The sequence below is a fragment of the Anopheles marshallii genome, chromosome 3 (genome assembly GCF_943734725.1).
Source record: "Anopheles marshallii chromosome 3, idAnoMarsDA_429_01, whole genome shotgun sequence".
NCBI lineage: Eukaryota > Metazoa > Arthropoda > Insecta > Diptera > Culicidae > Anopheles > Anopheles marshallii.
The window spans coordinates 34,101,662-34,121,445 of NC_071327.1; the positions used below are offsets into that span (position 1 = coordinate 34,101,662).

General features: G+C 45.8%; 1 protein-coding gene across 1 annotated transcript; it reads right to left on the reverse strand.

Moving 5' to 3' along the window:
- Nucleotides 1–1,621: 1,621 nt before the first annotated feature.
- On the reverse strand, nucleotides 1,622–14,846 carry LOC128716292 (protein Wnt-10a). The gene is made up of 5 exons (XM_053811213.1): nucleotides 14,779–14,846; nucleotides 9,113–9,339; nucleotides 2,357–2,742; nucleotides 1,900–2,272; nucleotides 1,622–1,809 (listed from the first exon to the last, which is right to left on the reverse strand). The coding sequence occupies exons 1-5, from the start codon at nucleotides 14,844–14,846 to the stop codon at nucleotides 1,622–1,624; spliced, it is 1,242 nt and encodes a 413-aa protein (XP_053667188.1).
- Nucleotides 14,847–19,784: the final 4,938 nt, after the last annotated feature.

Sequence of the window (19,784 nt, forward strand, 5' to 3'; positions counted from 1 at the left end):
GGGCTGTGAAGGTGTGTTGAAAATAAACAAAGAAGCTATCATCCACCTTCGACAGGAAACAAAATGATGATTAAAAGGCAGACGTTCGTGAGGCGATTTTCCACCCAAATCGTCCAAGGCCAGGTAGCGCGAGCGGTTGCATGAGCTTGCATTTCCGCACACCGGTTGCCTGTTCTTGAACCGAGTTTTAGCGCATCCGTACATGTGCGTCGAAGTATTAAAAGATTTATCAATGGGACATAAAGCTGCCTACTCAGCATTGAAGATGCTGGCAGTGGGCCGAGAAGGACGATGGGTGATGATGATGATGAGCCGACGATGTAATTATCTCATATTGAATGTTGTTTTCTTTTCGTGTTTTCCATGCAAGCGCTTGAGAAACGTCCATTTTGTGCAAAGCGCATTTAAAACGTTGATACAGTTTTGCTATAAATGTGTTCTTCGGAATAGGCATGAATGGGATCATTACAGAAAGCGCAGTGCCTTATGAAGATCGATGCGGATCAATGCACAAAACGCTTCCCATTGGATGAACCTTGACATATGCTATTGGAATTGTAAAAGCATAAAACACTGTTCAATGGGATGTTTTTGTAGCGTAATGTTGCATTGTTGTCGGATTTATTTGGCTAGATAAATGAGAGCTCTCGGGATACATTTACCTTACATTTGCGACCTTTTACGACATCAAAATGATTATCTTTCTATCGATAGTGTATATAAAAACTTATGATCACAATCTTCACTCCAGATTCATCCAGCCATGGCATATAATCAATTAAAGTTCGCAATTGCTTCGTAAAATGAATATCCCAAAACACGAATTACTGTTATTGACTGACATAATTTATTATCACGAATCAATTCGCTACATTTACTTGCGCCTCGCTAAAGCTGTCTACGTGCCTTATTCTACAACTCTCTACACGTTTCGTAGCCATCAGTTTGCTTCAATTGTTCTTCATGAAGATCGCACTGAACGCCCTTTTTCTCAAACGTTTGCTGCTGCAACATCGATGGCACCCGGCAATCGGACGAACAAAAACATGACTCGCACGAGCCGTGTTTGGTTTTTTGTCATGCACAACGTAATGTTACCGATATAAAAATAAAACAACTGTCTCGCTTGCGGCACATTATGACACATACAAGTGTAATCGCTGCTTACAGGGTTAGAATTAATTTAAACGCAAAACACATTCGAATAAATAACACGGTCCTTAGGAAGCTAGAGTGAAATCACTGTCCGGATAGGGCGAGAGCATGGGCTTGGGATTGGATTAGGGCGAAGGCCAATAGCTACCCAACCAGCCTGCCTAACGACTGCGACCTTAACACACACACACACACAGTATAAAAAGAAAAATAAAACAAAAATTGTACAACATTGTACAGAAGCATCCAGCCGAACTGGATTAGCTATTGATGTGGGAACGCGACCGTTCCGTAATACTGCTTAGTTGCTTCACTGTCTCCACCGTCGTTCAACACGCACGCTACCGGTCGCAGGAGCTGGGAAGGGTTTTAATTAGTTTGCGACCTGTCAGCTTGCCTTTTCCGCGCGCCGGGACGAAAACAATCGGCCATGCTGCGAACGTGCATAGCATAAAGCGCAACACCTTCAGTTGCACACGCTGATCCACTCCTCGATTTCACAATCGTCACATTCCACGAAGCAGCACCAGTGAAACTTGCAGTTGCACCGATCGATGCGCTTTTCGCGTATCAGATTGTAACCCCGGCCGCAGCACATCGATGCGCAACCCTCGCTGCCACTGCTCGTCCGATTACAGCGTCGTCCGATAGTGCCTGCAATGGGCAAAACAAAGCCGTAAATCATTAACACAAACGGTCGAAACGCGAAGTATTCTGACACCAATGCATCGTCACCATCCTTACCTGGTATGTCGGAGATCTGATCGCGCTCGCAAAAGTTCGGTGATCTTTGGTAGTAGAAGAGCGCATTCTCCAGCTTCCGGTTGGTTGGACCACTGACCCGATTGCCGAGCGGAACCAGTTGCTGCTCACGGGGTTGCCTTCTTGGCGGGCGTAAATTCGACACGTGTTTGCGTTTCTTTGGCTTACGGTAGACGATCATCGGGGGTCCGTTGCCGAGATTAGACTGATCGACAAGGATCGCGCGACGATACTGTTGCTTGAGGACGCGCCCAACTACACGAAAATCTGGGGCCGACTTCCAGCAGGTCTTCAACTGACAGCTACCGGACATTCCGTGGCATTTACACCGTACCTGCATATTGTTTGAGACGGCCTGTGAAGAGGTCGCAAAAAAAAAACACACACACAACTAATGTTGAAACTAACTTCTTTACACAACTCCACGCTCCCAACCTACCCGCCTTCCCGCACGGTTATTGTGCAGGTTGATCTGGGACTGTATGTCGGCGCCCTTTTCGCGTGAGTCTAGAAACAGCTCGGAAAACTCGACCCCGAACGCCATATTGTGCGAGCAGCCGCCCCATTTCCATCTGCTGGCCTGTTTCGCCTTCAGCTTGCGTAAACTGTCGCCCTCCTCGAACACGCTATTGCTTTCCGCGATAGCGTCCAGGAAGCGTAGCTTCTCCTTTTCCAAGCTTTCACGCAGTGACTTGGACATGCCCTTCCGGTTGACGGACGGGTCGCAACCGCATGAGATGAGCCGGCCCTGGGCACAGGCTCGTGCGATACTGTGCGTTACACCGGCTGCCGCGATCGCGTACGCAAATGCACTCTCTCTATAGCCTAAACGAAGGAAGGTGGAAATGTTGAATAAAGAAAACATTAAATGGGTTGTTATATAACAATTTGTTAATATATTTGGAGTAAAGATTTTCAATATTTTGTAAAATATCATAAAATGAAAGATTTGATAGCAGTGAATATGATAATAATCTGAAAAATTATTTCAGATCCAAGCCCAGGAATTCCATGTAGTTGGAAGTTGTACAAATATTTATAATTACTACGTCCACTTCTTGGTACGAGAATTCTTCGTTATCGTTTAAACATTGCTCCGAAATGTTTGTAGTCTCCAACTAGTCTACTGCCCATTTGTCCTGAAACCTTTACGAAATACGTTGGCATTTATGCGGCCGCAAAAGTAACTGTCCCAATGAATTTCTTGTTTCTTTACCGGCACAACAACATCTTGAGGTGTGAGCCTGCCATTTATGGCTTTCTGTGACTTTATTTACCCGTAGCTAGATAGTCAGTCCTGCGTGTGAAGACTGGCGCCGCTACCATCATGCCACCGAGCCGCCCCGTCTCAAAGCATTGACGGTGGCATTCTGCTAGCTGTATGATAGATAGGTTTGGTTCGATTAGCAACTTCAAACTAAATTTTATCACTTGCAACCTGTATACAAATTTCCGAGATTTAAATATAATCCGTAAGAGCAGTAGGATTTCGTATTGTTGTTCCAATCAGGAGTGGTTCACTCCATTCCAATGTTTCAACAATTGTACCTCTATAAACACAATGTTCATACGTTGTGTTTATGTGTTTCTATCGAGTTTGGCTTGAATTTTGATTCCGCCTGTTATTAAACACACAAATTCAAAGCCCTCGTTATTCAAACGTTGCTGCACATTCAATGTTTGATTTAACTCTCCGTCTTCGTCCATTCGATTTCAACACCAGTTCCCGTTCCACCGTAGCGGTTTTGACCGATCCACCTTTAGCGAAACCTTGCGAGATGATCCTTCCCGTGGGATCTGTTTCCTCCACATGATGCCCAGAAACACCGAACTGGATGGACGTTTAAATTCATCCGTCTGCACCTTCTTCCCATCCACTGTGCCCAAAGTACTCCGCCCAGTTACGTCCAATTCTTGGTGCGTCCTCACGTATCGAAAGCAAATGCTCTGCCCTCGAAGAATTGGCAGCTCCGGGCCGGGTACGACAGACAGACAAGATGTCGCATGACGCTTGCAATCGGTCTCCTCCACCTTCGCTACTCGCCCGCCGCAGTGCTTCACTTCTGCCCTTCGCTTACTGGTAGCCCGCCCGAGATGGGTTTGAAATCCGAAAACAATCAGCCAATAAATTTTATTTCATTTGTATGGAAATTAAATTGAAAAGTGCCTCCATGCGAGACCAAGGGCACGGCTGAGGATGCTGCGATCGCAAGGACGCGGACGATGTTGGCTGGTGATTTTTGAATTATTTATTACAACCTGCCAACCGAGCTGAAGTTGATAGGAGGGAATTTGCAACGGTCTGCATCCGCTGCCGGTCTGCATCCGCGGTTGCATTCGTTATTTGCCGTGTTCTGGTGGCTTTCAGAACGCCCCGAATCGACACGCTCGTGTACGGTGCAGCGAATGGGTGAATTGGTACCTCACGACACGGATCCGAGATTTTGTATTTTTTTTTTGTTTTTGGTGTATGCCTCACAGGTTGGCCTATCGATCAGTGCAAAAGCAAATGATAGAACGGACAAGAAGTGGCAACGCTTCCAGCTGGAAGTTAGTTGGCGTGATATGTGGCTAGGATTCGGTCAATCAAATTAATAACACCATCGCCTGCAGCGAGCCGCTGTCGTTAGTGCTGCAAAGTGTCAATCGTCTAGGGAGACGGATCCACCACAAACTAGGCACAATTGTATGATAAAGTTGCTCCGATTTGCCGTCCAACGGAGGGAGATATCACGGAACAATGCCAAGCGATGTAAACGATCGGCCGAACCACCAGTAGTAAGTGCCCTATCCCTAGCGGTCTAACTTCGCATTACCTTTGCTTCATTGTAAATAAACGTCATTTTGTGTGTGCGGTTTTGAATACGGGACCTCGGTGCGCATAAATAAAGCTACTCCCGATGCCAAGGGAGCGAATGAGGCAAGTCGATCTGACCTGAGCACTTACGTACGAAATCGCTTCAAACTGAATCCCTTCCGTTCGGTGGGATTCTTCACCATTGCGAACAAACCCTGAGACAGAAGCGGAACCTGCAAACCTCACATATTGTGGAAAATATCTGATTTGATTTGATCTGATCGTGTAGTTGGGTGAATTTATTTGCTTTGTTAACGGGCCCCAGCTTTTGCGAATGGTGCTCGGAGACACAATCACGGGATAACTTTTGTAAAGGGTTTCCTGCGGAACCCTTTCATAGCCCATCGGCTGCACGTACAACTCCACCGGGCAGATATGTGTTCCTCACGTTCAATCTTCTAAATCGAAAATCGTCCTTCACGGTGCGACTTCATGTAGCGCAAGATTCCGTTGCGGGCACCGAGGATGACATGGCGTTGGGAAGGAAAAGCCAATACGATGGACACTGACAGCAGCATCGCAATTTACCATCGTACGAGTGTTGACAATGAGCAATGAAAATGCTTCCAAATGATAAGGTTCCGAGCTGATGATGTGCTGCTGATCGGATGCTTTTCATGGTTTCGTGCTTCGAAAGGGACATTCTTCACGTTGTTCTTGCGAGTACTTACGGGAGAAGCATCAGCCAACCAACTGATGGTATTGAAACTTTATTTAGCAGCATCTTCTTTCCCGAGTGAATGATTTGTTAATAAATTGAAAACAACCCCTTGTTTCGCTCTTTTTCTTCTGTGAAAGTTAAGTGCATAATTCGCAAAACATGTTGCACAAACTGGATTAATTTCATCTCGCACGCGGAAGCCATACATTTGCAGAATCCATTCATTATCGCTAATAATACGGTTCTAATATCGTATTTACTTTCAATAACTCATGTCCACTTACTCGGTACCGTATGTGCAGTGCCGCCTATCGTATCGTTACATCAAATTGCGTCATTCGGTTTGTGCAAACATCGCGTCGTGTCAGTTTCTGCCAGCCAGGGATCATTATGTGCCCAGTACAGCTTCGCTTTAAACCATTTCAGCGCTGATTGAAATGATTTCCCGCTGGCGGCTATCAAATGGGCTACAAAATGTGTGAACGGCTCGATCAATACTCGCGAACGCACCACGCCACACGATCTACTATATTGACCGTCCAACTCCAGTCCGCTCGACTAGTGCAGATTACTTTCTCGCTTATGTTCAGCTCTTTACTCTCTGCACCCGGCCGCCTCGGGGTGCAAATGTAAAAATAATCGATCATATCATGCGCGAATATGTCGGGGGTTCGGTGGGCGATTGAATCGAATTGGGCGATCGATACATATGTATCGCCAATGTCTGTAGACGGGACCATGCCACACGCGAGCCCATCATTAGTCGTGGGTGTGAGTGGTTTGGAAAAAAACCGCGCGTTTCTAACGGTAATCGGAACGGACCCCCGCAAGACAAAATGGCGAAGAAATCAGCGCACGCTCCGCTCGATTGGAAGTCAATCAAGAAAATTATTATTGAATTTAATGATTCCGCTTAGAGCGCATTAATGTTTGCTGACTCGCTCTCTCCCTCGCGCAGTGCGTTCAGTTAGGTTTTGTTGCGAAAGACCACCGGAAGCGTTTCAATTAAATTGATTTAGCCAGAGTTGGTTCAGCGGCACCTGGGTGCTAGCGACCAGTATCGGACTGTATCAGTATTTACGTTCGCTCGGCTGTATGGCTTCAGGGAATTTTAGGGGGTGGTGTACTACATTCCAACGATTTGGATGCAATCATGAGATGCTGAACGGGGAAAACAAATAGTAAGCAAAATTACAGCTGACATGGCCCCGAGATACGTGTGCCAGATATGCAAGACACGGAGTTCCCGATATTTTTCCAATCTTAATCTCGGATGCGTCTTCTTAATGGGAGGCATTTTTGCTGTGACGATTTGTCTCTGTTTTGTCCCATAAAATGATAATCCTTTTGCATCAAAATTAAATCCTCACATAATTGATCCACAGTCAACCCGAACGGAACGAAGAATCCTGCTGACGTAGACGGATGGCTGTATTAGCCACTCACGGAGCGTAATGCTTGACGTGGGGTTATAAATATTACCGTCACCCGTTGCGTCATCCACATCAAAGGAAGTATTCGGTAAGTGCATTCAAATGTATTCACCACCATCTGTCTGCGTTCTCCCTAAAAAATACACGCGCATAAGTACCTTCCATGAAGATACCCGTCTCTCGCCTCGCTTAAGCAATCCTCTTCACCGCTGCACCATTGTTTGCAGCAGAGCAAATCTCCCACAAATTCACCCAGAACCTTCCAACTTCAATCGTGAAGGATGGCATCGCGTATTCGTTTCCTTGAGCTCCCGGGTAACCTTTCCTCCCCCGTTCGGAGGCGGTTTATTGCAACATACATGATCGTTAAAACGATCAATTTGACGAATGACCGCACCTCAACCGCACGACCCTGACTGATCGATTGATCCGATCGATTGCGATGCAAAGAAGGAGAAAAGTGGCTGCCAACTGCACTGGCACTGCCGCATAAATCGGCACACTGGTACGCCCGGGAACTGAAATGTCAACCGTTGACGAGCGGAAAATCGCCTGAAACGCGACAACATAAACAACCTTCCGGGTGTACGGATTGACGAGTCGATGATGACCGAAGACTGGAGAACGAAAGGGTTTCCGTCCCAATCGCTATCCGTAGCTGATCACGGTGGCTACACTTTGACATATGTACATGTCATGACAAATTATGTTCTTCGCGTGTTTAAATTTGCCTTTCTCAATCGGGAGAACACCGGATCCGCGCAGTTTCCTTGCGCTACATGCGACATGATGATGTGTCATTTACATACACGGCGCGGCAGACCGAAACGGAACGTGGTTCGGAAGTTGGGAACAAAATTTACATCAATTTATACTTCGATTTTGATGTTTCAGTTCGGCCCATCCATCCATCTTTATCCGGGACTGCGCGAGAAGGTAAAAGTCACCCGTACGCCAACACACGGAGTCTACGTAGCTTGTCAACTGGCCACTCTTTGTCTCGGTGGGTTGAAGGATTGATTGCCTTCTGGGTTGGTTTGACGATTGAATGAGATGCATGAACGGTGGACAGACCACCGTGGTCTGGTTTGATGGGACCACGCGTTGACACACGGTATGACAATTGAATGGACTGTCGGGCCTGGACTTTGGTCCGGTAGCCGGTAGTCTTAACCTCCCCAGTCAAAAGAGCAACAGTCAATCAGCACAAACGCTGGACGAGTGAGCAAGTAACTCCCTTTTACTGTATGGCGAAATGTTGTCCCCGAGACAAGGGAACGTCACTGCAGAAAGTGATAGTGTTTCTGAGGACGCTCCGACGCGAAAGAATGCCATTCATCACGATGTCCGTCGAAGCGGGAGTTATGCAACGTTCTGGGCATATTCACGGAAACGGAGTAACATGTGGTTAGCTGTAGCTAATAATGAATGATGATACTACCGGATGAAGATTCGGATAAAGATATAGATTTAAATTATATTGTTACCCAAAAGTGGCAACAGAAAATCTCAAAAACCTTCATTCTATTGTGTGCTTTGTCGGTGTGTTCGGAAATTGTCGACGTCACCTCCGTCTGACACCTTTGTGCGTTTAGTGTCATCCTGTGTCTAACATTGTGGATGCCGCCAGAACACCCAAGATCACACCGGACTCACAGACCTGATTCGGACCCTCATCAGAAGGAAGTTGAACGAATTACCGATGTTCGTCCATTATTGTTGTGTCAGCAGAAGAGAAAGACTATGCTAATGAGTTACCCTGGTCATCGGAATGTGCTCCGGTACTGGGACACGATCTTTAGCAGCGACCGTATGTCCAAAACCGTTTGTTGGGAAGTACTTTGGTGCATAAAGCAACACCTTCCCATCTTCAATTCGAGCAGCTTTAATTTACCATAAATTTTCTCAATTTTTATGTGTCCCAAACCGAACGGTGACCGCTCGCTTGCTTTGTCGTCATCATCGTCAGGATGACATACCAGGAAAATGGCCGCCGGTTAGGGACAGTTGGCCGCATTTTCCCGACCCTTACATATGAACACGAAAAAAAGAAGGTAGCATTAGAGAAAATTATGACCCATAAGCCCATTGGTCACGCTTAAACGAGTCGTCCGGGGTTTTCGAATACTGGTCGGACAGTGCGACGTGTGCGTTCGTGATGGAAATGTCGTACCGTGTGTCGCTTCCCGAAGTGATGATCATTTTGGGCTGAAGTAGATCGAACCGGGCGGTCTTTACGCTTACCTCGTTTCAGCATGTTCGATGTGTGTGGATTGCGGCTTTTGGTGCTGAGCGACGAACAATTCCACCGGTGCCATTGAAACTGGTACTGACACTCGCGCACACCCAGCTCCAGTCCCTCGATGGCGGACGCCGTCACGTCACTCGCCCGATAGCAAAGCTCCAGCTGGTCCCGTGTCAATCCCGGCACCGTACGGCACGTCGCCCGGACATCCGGCAAACTTTGAACTCTGGTGGTGAAAATATCAAAAACAAAGGGAGAAAAAAAGCGAAACATCTGTAGAAAGTGGACATAAACAAATACGCATACACCGATTATGGCTAATATTTACAACACATGCGCGATATCGGAAGAAAATCTCTGCCCAAAGGGAAATGGCTGCTAATTTCGGCTCGTTAACTTAATGGTAGGCCAATTAATATGTGGCAGATAAATTATGCATCCTGTGCGGACAGCGCGCAAGAAGTCACATTATGTTCGTCGGTTGTCGTCTTTTTTTCTCGCTGCAGTCATTTTATGCTCCACTTTGAACACAGTCCACTCGTCTCCCCAAATGTGGAACACGATCAGCTTGACCCGTCCCGGGTGGTTGTTTTTTTTGCATGTTTCTTCTCTTCAATATTGGGCGCAAAACGCTCGGCATTTAACACCCGATGCGCCCGGTTGCTGCGAAGATGCTCATTAATAATGAAGTGCAACCGGGCTGTGCATGTTTTCAGGTTCAAGGGGTCGAAGATGTGCGTGCGTGGACTGTGCTGCATTCTTCCGCACTGTGGCGGAGGCAGCGTCGGAGGTAGAATTAATTTTATCAATTAGCGACAGGCGATGCAGTCGCGCTGCAGTGCGCATTAATCCGAGCCTAATTGGTGTCAACGGTGAGTTATGAGTTAATCATGCCCATCGCATGGGTTCGCTTTTGTAATCCCAATTCATCCTTTTTTGTGTCTGCCGTTGTCATCGGGTGTATTCCATCCGAAAAAGAAAAGGCATAGAACAGTATATTGCTGCTGAAATATCTGCTACCCGATGGAATGTGCTGCCTCCATTGGGTTGGTGGTTGGTTAAGAAACAATGTGGGGTAGCACAACAACCATGAGAAATTCAATAAAATGAGCACAAAAATTCATATCGGTTATTAATGTCTACCAGTTAAACATTCATCAGCTCCATCAACCATTGGGTACGGTAAAGCATAGTTTCGTTTTTGTGATTTCTCTCCCCAATTCTCATCGTCTCAAGATGTGCAACAAAAAACAAACAGACACACACATCCCATCTTATTGAAGTTTCAGGGACGAGTTGTCCTGGTTGCGTTAGAGCGTTCCGGCATTCGGAGATCCTGGGAACGTTCAGGACGTCTCCTCTGTTCTCGGCACATTCAACGGGCGGCATATTCATCATAATTGCTACCGCATGCTTGTTTTGCACTAGATTCCTGGGTGGGACGGATCTTTTTTCGTTTCGTCGTAAAAGCTCTAAAGAAGACGCCGTCTGGGCGGCAAAACTTCACCCCCAGTACGACCTGAGCCACCGTGTGCATACCGTACCCGCGGGTGAGGGTTAGGTAAATATGAGCCCTTTAAATCGATGTCGACATCCATCTTTGCTCGATGGCTCACGGACAGCTTCCGCAGACCGGGCGGCAACGACTCCCGTTTTGTTGACCCAATCGCTCGCGGTAATTTCATCGGATGTTTTGGGGCCGTGAGAACTTTTGTGAAGATATTTCATTCCCTGTCCAAGCGCATCCCGCGCGGAGTACATCGACGATCGGGAAGATCTTGCGCAAACAATCAAGCGACGAAGCAGCCAGGCTAAGGCGCAGGTCGTTGGAAAGACAACCTTATCGCACCGGTGTGGAGAAGTAAGCAAAGTAAAGCCAATAAAACCAAATGTTTGACATTCTTTTAGAGCTGGAGAGGGGAGTGATCTCACTGAAGAGTTTCCAGAACGTGGTGGAAACCGTTTCAAGATCTTCCCAATTCGTGATGCCACAGTTAAAGAGAGATTTCATTTATTTAATCGAAGGACTAACGTTTCGTAGAACACGTAGAGTATGCAGAGCGCTCCAGCTCATCCTGTTGGTTGGTTGCCGTAGCGAGTTATTTCAGAAATTATCTCCTGCAATCTTCCAGCGAACTAGCGCATAGCACAGAAAATCAGCTCTATTTGATAGGGGAAAAGTTCATAAATACTAGTACAAGTGAGTAGATTTCATTTCAGTCTGGGTAGCGATTTCCACAGCGCAGCACATTCCACTGCACCTTCCTTGCCAATGCAAACCAATTAGTCATCTCGCACTCGAACGAAAAGCGCATTCCACGGGTTCGTTTCACCCGGGACCCGGGAGAGACTTACTCAGAAGCCAACGACTCTGGCGAATGCGGTATACCGCATTTCCTCGGTTGATCGTTTTGCTTTCCATCCGTTGCGCCGCTGCGTTTGGCGATTAAATGCTTGCAAGCGGTAAAAAATAATCACTCCATTAAGGAATTTATGCTACCCTGGATGGGAGAGCACCCGAAAGCCTGGCCACATACTACACAGGCGGAGGTGATGAAACTTTATACTAATTTGTGCTCTTCTCGCTGGGTCTTTGGTGTATGAGGTGGTGAAGTGCACGGCCACCACATCGTGTGGCTTTTCTTCTCCCCGAGAAAATATGCCAACTATTTCGGGGAGCCACAGAAGTCGACGACGACAGGATAAGAAAATTATCGACCGTTACCGAGCGAATGGTAACCGCAATTGACGTCGCGTCGAGCTTGTACCGTCCTAGAGGGCTGATCAACTTTAAATGCAGAAAAATCGGATAAAAGGTAAAATTTTAATTGTCACAATGTTTGTTAGACTTCCACCGAAAGCAAAAAAAAACTCTGAATCAGGCGATAGTGGGAGAGGAGTGAGAACACAAAATTACTACCAACGAAATTAATTTGGACAATGCACCCGAACGTAGCTGGCAGTGAACTCGTTGCATTCCCGAATCGCGCCACGGGAAAAATTCAAACGAACAAATTTTGTAACGCATGGGAACAAGCGTGGAACAGATTTCTCAAATAGTCCGGTTCTCAGGCGATGCTCGTTCGTGTCAGGAGTTTGGAATTCCTGCAGAACTGCGTCTGAGTTCGATGTCACGTGTACCACTGGATGGTTTCGATCAATTTCTCGAATGAGGGTGGTTACGGATGAAGACGATAGTTCCAGAAAACTATGAATGATCCGAAAAGTTGCTGCTTTCGTTTCCTTCCAGCTTTCGAACAGCTCCGATCTGATCAAACTGGTTCGCACTGGTCAAAACGATCAAAGCAATGATCTTGAGCAAAACAAGGGAAACAAAATAAACTCCAGTATCGAATAACAAATGCCCAACCATAGATCCTACCAAGCTCCCTGATTGATGTCATTAATCCCTTCGGATCACTGCCAACAAAAAAACGACTCATTGCCAGTCTTTGCCATCATCCGCTCGTTGTCACTGCAGACTGCTTATCTGCGATCTCGATCTGCGATACGCACACATCGGTCCGTTCTTCACGTCCCTTTCGCTTTACTTGCACGTCCCGGTTTTGCAGATCCGTATCAGGGATAGCCATCCTGATCGGCAATGGTCTAGCAGCGAGGGGGCATGTCACAAAACACGAATGCAAAACCTCCAGAGCTCAGACCCACACGAATTCGATTCGGCTTATCGCTGCGAACTGATGCAGCTGATGCAACGAGACAAAACGATCGTTGAATGAAAATCGCTCCCAAATCGCTATGTGTCCTTCGCAATGGACGTAATGGACGGAGCGGAACTTTCGGCGATTATAAATCCTTTTCGGACGGTGCGGAAACAACACAACGGAAGATAAGCTTCCCGACAGGAAGCATCCGGATCACGACGTAATGCGTTTCCATTGCTTGTTTACGCCGTGTTTGTTTAGTGTTTCTCCATACAGTGTTTTTTTTTAAGGTAAAACTCTTCTCTCCTCTTCTCTTATCACACCGGATAGATCTGCTGGGAACCGAACGCATCACTCTCAGAATTTTTGTTGCCTCCCGAGCGCCCTATTGCATTGGATAAGTTTGAGGATGCATTGCGAAATTGCAACCCACTAACAAACTTTACGTTGAAAAGATAAAAGCATTGCCAACTTGAAGTGGCTGCGTGGAGGACGTTTCGCATTTGACTGCATCTTACCACGTAATGCGTAAATTTGTATTCATTGCAGGCATTGCTTTATCGGATCTTTATCGGAGCAGACGCTGCCCATGCACGGTGCACTCGCACAACTGGTCTATTCACCCATCCATCTAGCTTGTGCAGCACAATCCGCCCAGTTTTTGTTGCTGCCGGGGCTTCTGAGCATATCCAAACGCTCATTGCAAATGCTGCTCGGGACCCCGGAGAGTACTTTATTATTTTTGAAATAGTTTCGTAAATGTCTTATAGTTGGTATAATGTTGATTTACGGGCCGATTGCGGTGTGGTTCATCAGCAAGTTTGCTGCACACACGCAGTCGGTGTTCAGGGCAGTCCATGCCGTCCTTCAGCTGACTACGATGGAGAGATGGATTTGGAAGCGGTTTGTTTAGCGCTCCGTTTTTGGCAAACGTTCAAGCTGTGGTTGATAAATCTTGATTAATGCATTGAATTGGTTGAAGTTGGGCGTTATACGTTCGGTTGTGGCTACATTCAAGCGTTGCGCTTTTTGTGCACAAAAGAAATATGTTCTCATCGTAAACAAATTTTAGAAACAAATGTCTATCACGTACTTTCCGAACGAGGTTAGCAGGACTTTGTTGAGGGTTTACCTACTATTCATGTGCTTAAGAGAAACTCAATGTTCAGGAATTTGGGTTCAAGAGTAGTTTAATGCACTAAGGGAAGTTTGGTGCAAATATATAATAATTATAAAAACCTCTTTTCTCATGTCTAGTTTTATCCATTCTAGGTATGCTTTAATTTTTACGTTTTAAACCAGATAAAAATTTCAGGTAAGAGTCTGATACATTTTGTTGTTCTCCAATATTAGTGACATTAACCTAGATTTAATATTTATCTTATTCGGCATTTATCTTTCAAACCCCTTTTGAGATGTTTTCATTGTAGTCCTTCGAAATGCAAAACAATAAAAAACAAATTGTCCATATTTTAGTTAACTTTTCTCGTAAGTAATCGTTTATCATATTATTACTTAATGTTCAGATTATTGATTCAGATTATTTTTTATAGATAGTATTGTTTTGAAATAGTACAGACAACTTTTAATTCATGTATCAAAGTTTTTATTGAGATGAGAAACCTAATTCATTTATTGAAAACGTGTATGGCACGGGAGCAATACGAATATTAAATAAACTTTGTTAATCCGGATGTGCAACATCATCATACACACTTAATTGAGGTATACTTCTGGTCAAGTAAAGTAATCAAATGTGAATATACTTCTGTTTTTCTAATATGAATATTTTATGTATTCGTTTTACATGTATTTTTAACAAATTTCAATTTTTAGCAATTTCACAATAACTTCTTCATTAGTTAATACGGAACGGATATTTAGATATACCGTATCTTCTTGTTGATAACATCAACCTTTTGAATCATGTTTACGCCATATTTCCATCACTTTATGTCACATCGGTTTCTAATAGATCCCTTTGCTCACAAAGCTCTTACCTTTTTAGCGCAACTAGCAACAACCACAGTATGAGCCTTCGCACACCTCGAACCTCCCAACGCCCCATCGCTTAACCTCGGTGCGTGGTGTAACGTTTGCGAAAGGATGCGCCCGATGCACGGTGCACCACGGTATGCAGTTCAGTGTCAGTGCGTTCGCTTGCTTAATCCATTGCGTGCCAGTGTCGATCGACCGGTCACTTTGCAATTGCATCTCAACCACGGCGCGTACTACAACGTCGAGGACACACGCGAACACTTTGCTGGTAACGGACGTGCCAACCGATCCGGGCGAATCTGTTACTGCCTGAACCAACACTATCCGGCCTACTACGGCGCACTCTCACTCTATTCTTACGGATCACAACGAACGATCGAACTTTGGATGTTTGCTCAGGAAGTTTACATTCACCAGGAAGATGTATGTCAACCCAAATTCTTCCCCACACACATCAACCAGTTTTAATCCGAATTCGATTGACCGTCTTTACTCGCATAGACACATGGACACCACATTCTCGGGGCACACTTCCACGATTCGGTGGGATTTAGCGCGCGTAACTTCACGTGCACGTATCGTGCCACTAGCTGTGGTAGTTTGGGAATTTGTCCGTGTGGCCACCGTCCGCAACCCGGTTGCCTTGGATAGGACCGGAGTTTTCCCTTTGTCCCCTTGTTCGGTGCACGTCTCACACAGCAGCAGCACAACGTACAAGAAAACACAACATCCGTCGCTGTTGACCACCGATGCGCGATGGTGTAGTTGCCCGGGGTACCTGGTAGTCCTTCCGATTGGTCGAACGTTCGCTTCGCTGGTACACCCGGATCACTGGGAACTCACGCCGTGTGGCTCTTGCTCGCACTCACACGCTTACTGGCGTGCAGCTGGGATGTGTAGGATTCCTTTATTGTCGAAATTCGGTCCTTTCGAACGCATAGATTTCTCCCAAATGCCACCGCTGTCTGTTGATGATCGTCCGTTGCTTTTCGCTTTTTCTGCAGATCGAGCGATAGACAAATGGGCTTAATGGCGGGTTGGGCCTTTCACACGCAACCGAGTTAGTAGCAGTGAGAACAGAAACACAGCAGATGGTTTTTTGCAAACGTTTATTTCACTAAACAAAAGACACAAATGACGACTCTGCTTACACGCAACACTGTATTGCTCAACTGTTGGCACAAGAAAGGTATCTAAATCGCCATTTCTTCGTCTCTCTTCAAAACTTTGGCGTTACTGCACTGCTTTGCATACTACATTTCGCACTATAAAGCCACGGTGCACTACTGTCCTTTCGACTAATACTAAGCTCTCCGTCACTGCGTTAGGGTGAATCTCGTTCGCGCGTATATTTCAACAACCGTTCAGACCGCGTTTCGATGCCAGTCGAACCTCGGTTGGGACCGCGCGCGCGAAACGAAACACTAGTTCTCTCTAGTTCTCGTGCGATCTGTCCCGGGCGAGCTGTGGGGAGCTTTCGGAGCTTCAGCGGCACGGTATGAAAAAAAAACCCGTGGCACGACGCCCGGACTGAGTGCCACGGACTGACGCGCTCAGAGGGAGCTCACAGAAACCGCGTCCGCAAATGTGAGTGTTCATCCGCGTACGGTAGGATCGGTCCATCGGTGGATGTCGATGGAAAGGGTAGTTAGGAAGGGGTATGGAAGGCAGGTGGGGGGGGGGGGGGGTGCGATAGTTAAGGAATTTGGAGTTGGATTTTTTGCCCTTCTCTTCCACCTTTTTTCCAGCGGTGGCGTTCCTCTCGTCGAGATGAACAGTGATGAGCTCGGTTGATGAGATTTCGAAATTTCAACTGTGGGTGACTAAGCCCTGGGCGGGAGTTAAATTGTTTTTTTTCCTCCCGAAGGGTTGTGCTTCCCCTTGTTCTACGCCATAGCGAATAACTAGCAAATTGAAAATCTTGAACCTCGTGTCAAAATCAAAGTGATTTTTCTTCTAGTTGTTTTTGGGGGAGTTTCATCCCATCCCTGTAACTCTTTTCCTTCCGCTTCGTCTGAACTGTTCACACGAAACCACACTAAACACGAGGTTCGAAACACAGGCGCGGCTTCTACGCCGCTGAATCGCAGGACGACAACTGAATGAGCGCGTAAATCTCACCCAGTACACGACCGATTTTTATGTGTCTTTCAGGCATTGATTTTGACATGGTTTCCCTTGCCTGTCTTCCGCCTTCTGCCTCACCGGTACCGTACCGCTGCCAGTGCTGCCAGTCAATCTCGAATGGTGCTCTCATTCAACGGGCGCTGATATTATACATCCCGCTAGGACAATGCGACCGCGAACAGAACGCACACAGAGACACGTGTGTGCCAGCCGCCGTGGACCGGGGCGACAACAATGTTGTTAGCGATGCGCACCCTATGCTACTGCGCATGGGTATGTTTTTCCCTCGGGTCGATCTTTCCTCCCGTGCACCAATAGGATGCCCGAGGGTCCTGTATTATCTCTTTCTCCAGGGTTTTTGGAGCGCATACGGTGCGATTGCGGTTTTTTTTTCTCGGTTTTGTTTGCGACAAAACGGTGTCCGGATACGGTGGCCGGAAACCGAATACTTGGGTTTACAAATGCTGCCCATTGCATGCGGATCCTCCGGGACCGGATGCTGTGCAGGAAGTGGGAGCGGCAATCGTGGGGAATGTTTTTGCTTCCCATACGCAGGAGGATGGCGAAACAGCATGGAACAAAATTTTCGAAAAAGAACATCAGCATACCTCCAAATCCAGTACTATTGTTTGTTGATCATCTTTTAATTTGTTCGGATTAAAGTTTACTTCAAATAAATTTTAATGTTTAATATGAATTGCACCTAAACTTAAGACTCTAATAGAGTTAAGCAATATGACCTGAACGATCTTTATAAATAAAACACATCATTTAGGAATCTGATAATGGAAATCCACAAAATTTGTGAATGCTTTAAAACCCTTCATTCTTTGCTAATTCAGATTTTGTTTCTTAGCTAACACACAATTCTTTCGAGATTAAAATGTCTTTAGAGATTCACGATCCTTCGAAGATCACTTTTTCGTCGTAGACAACCTTGCAAACAGTCGATTCATTTAGCACAATAAGAAATAAAATACTGAACTCGTAGTTTGTCCAGCTAATGTAAAATATGATTATGATTCCCCAATTATCGTTAAAAGGTGGTTTATTGAAGTTATTCTTATGTTTGTGAAGAAATTATGGAAATAACCTCTCCACATAGTATTAATTAAAGATAATTATCTTAATTCTCGACCATAAATAATTTTACAATTTTTAATAATACAAAAATAAATCAGCTTGTACTTAACTTTTTGCGTGATATATTATTCATATTCCAATAAAACTTTTGCAGGTAGCGCAACAATAATTCAATATAGCATAATCAAAATAAATCAGGTTCATTGTTAAACATAGCATATCATTGCACCGACACCAGTTCCGGACGGAATTTCTACCAACGAAACTACAACTCGAAATGAGGAATAATTTGCAAGCGGTCTCTCTCTCTTTCTCTCTCATTCTCTAACTCCCTCCCTTCTTGATGGTGTTGCATGAATGCGCGCTCAAAACAAGGTGCATTATGCATCAGTAATCCCGCGACGCTAAGGCACTAGAAGGGGTCAATTAGGTTTGTATTTTTTGGCTGATGGCTTTATGTGTGTGCCTGTGTTTGCACGATATACGCCAATTCCCTTTTGTTGTGCGATTAACACTATGCTCTCGAAGGATAGCGCTACGCGTTCTCTTCATTTCCCGGATTTTTTTCTTCGTCGAGGGTTGCCGATATGCTTCAATGACCACCGCACGAGCATATCCATCCGCTCACGTGTATGTCAGTGTCTCTGTCCGTGTGCGATTGCCACCCGATGACATGAAAATTAGTGTTTAACATTATGATTAACCGGCTCGTAGGATGGAGTTGGAACGTTGCGCAAAACGAACGTTACAATGCGGTGCAATTTAGGTAAACAACAGATAGGGATAAAACCAGCTGAGAACAAAACATCGACCACCAGCAGCCCTTTTATATCGGCAGAGGTTGACAAATGACACAGGAAATCGTACATCGTGCCTGACAATGGAACCAAAACCAATAAACGCACTCGTAAAACACATGTGAATAATTGCAACCCCTTTTGCTAGCGTATTGCGTAACAACAAGGGTGACCATGTTTTCCCACCCATATCAACAGCGTACAGGGCGAATGAAATGCATTCCCAGCATCGCCTGGAGAGGAGAGCGAACGATGATCGGTCTGAAACTGATATGTAAATTGGCCCGTCGTATCGCTTGACCGAGCTGAAGTGTCATTCACGAGCGAATAACAACCATTCCGCGGTACAATCACCGCCTCGATCCTAGACCAAACAGTTCCAGTTTGCATCTCGTCTACACGAGGTATGGGCACAAGTATGTTGGAGTAGAATGGGTGATGGCGGTTTTCCGTTTTTAAGCGGTCCGTTACAAAGTAAAAATAATTATCCTTAAATTGTTTCATCTCTCCCTCGGCGGAGTTCGAGTCGGAAAAAAATCACGTCCAGTCCTCCCTTTGCGTTGCACTTTTTTGGACCATTTTCCAAGAATCAATTTCCTTCTCCTGCCGCTTTGTTGTGGCTTGCGATCCCTATCGTTGGTCCGGTTTTGCCCGGTGATCCTGTGTTCGTTGCGGCAGATGAAGGCCCGAACGCGATGTCCAAATGCGCAATGCGATGAGATGAGTATTTTTGCTCCTTTTTAAGCGGTTGAGTGAGGTGAGAACAACATGGCCCAAAGGAACAACAACACGCGTAGAAACAGCGGCCGTATGCTGTAATTTGTGTAGCATCTTTAATTTGCTGTTTCAACATATTTTCACCCAAAAACCTTCTTTGCGCCACTCCTTGGCTGTGTTCTTACTTGGAAATGTTGCTTCGGTTTCTGTTTCTTGCCTGATCCCATTTGGCACTCAGGTCGGTTGCTTGCATGGTGGCCATTCCGGTTCGAGGCAAAAGTGTT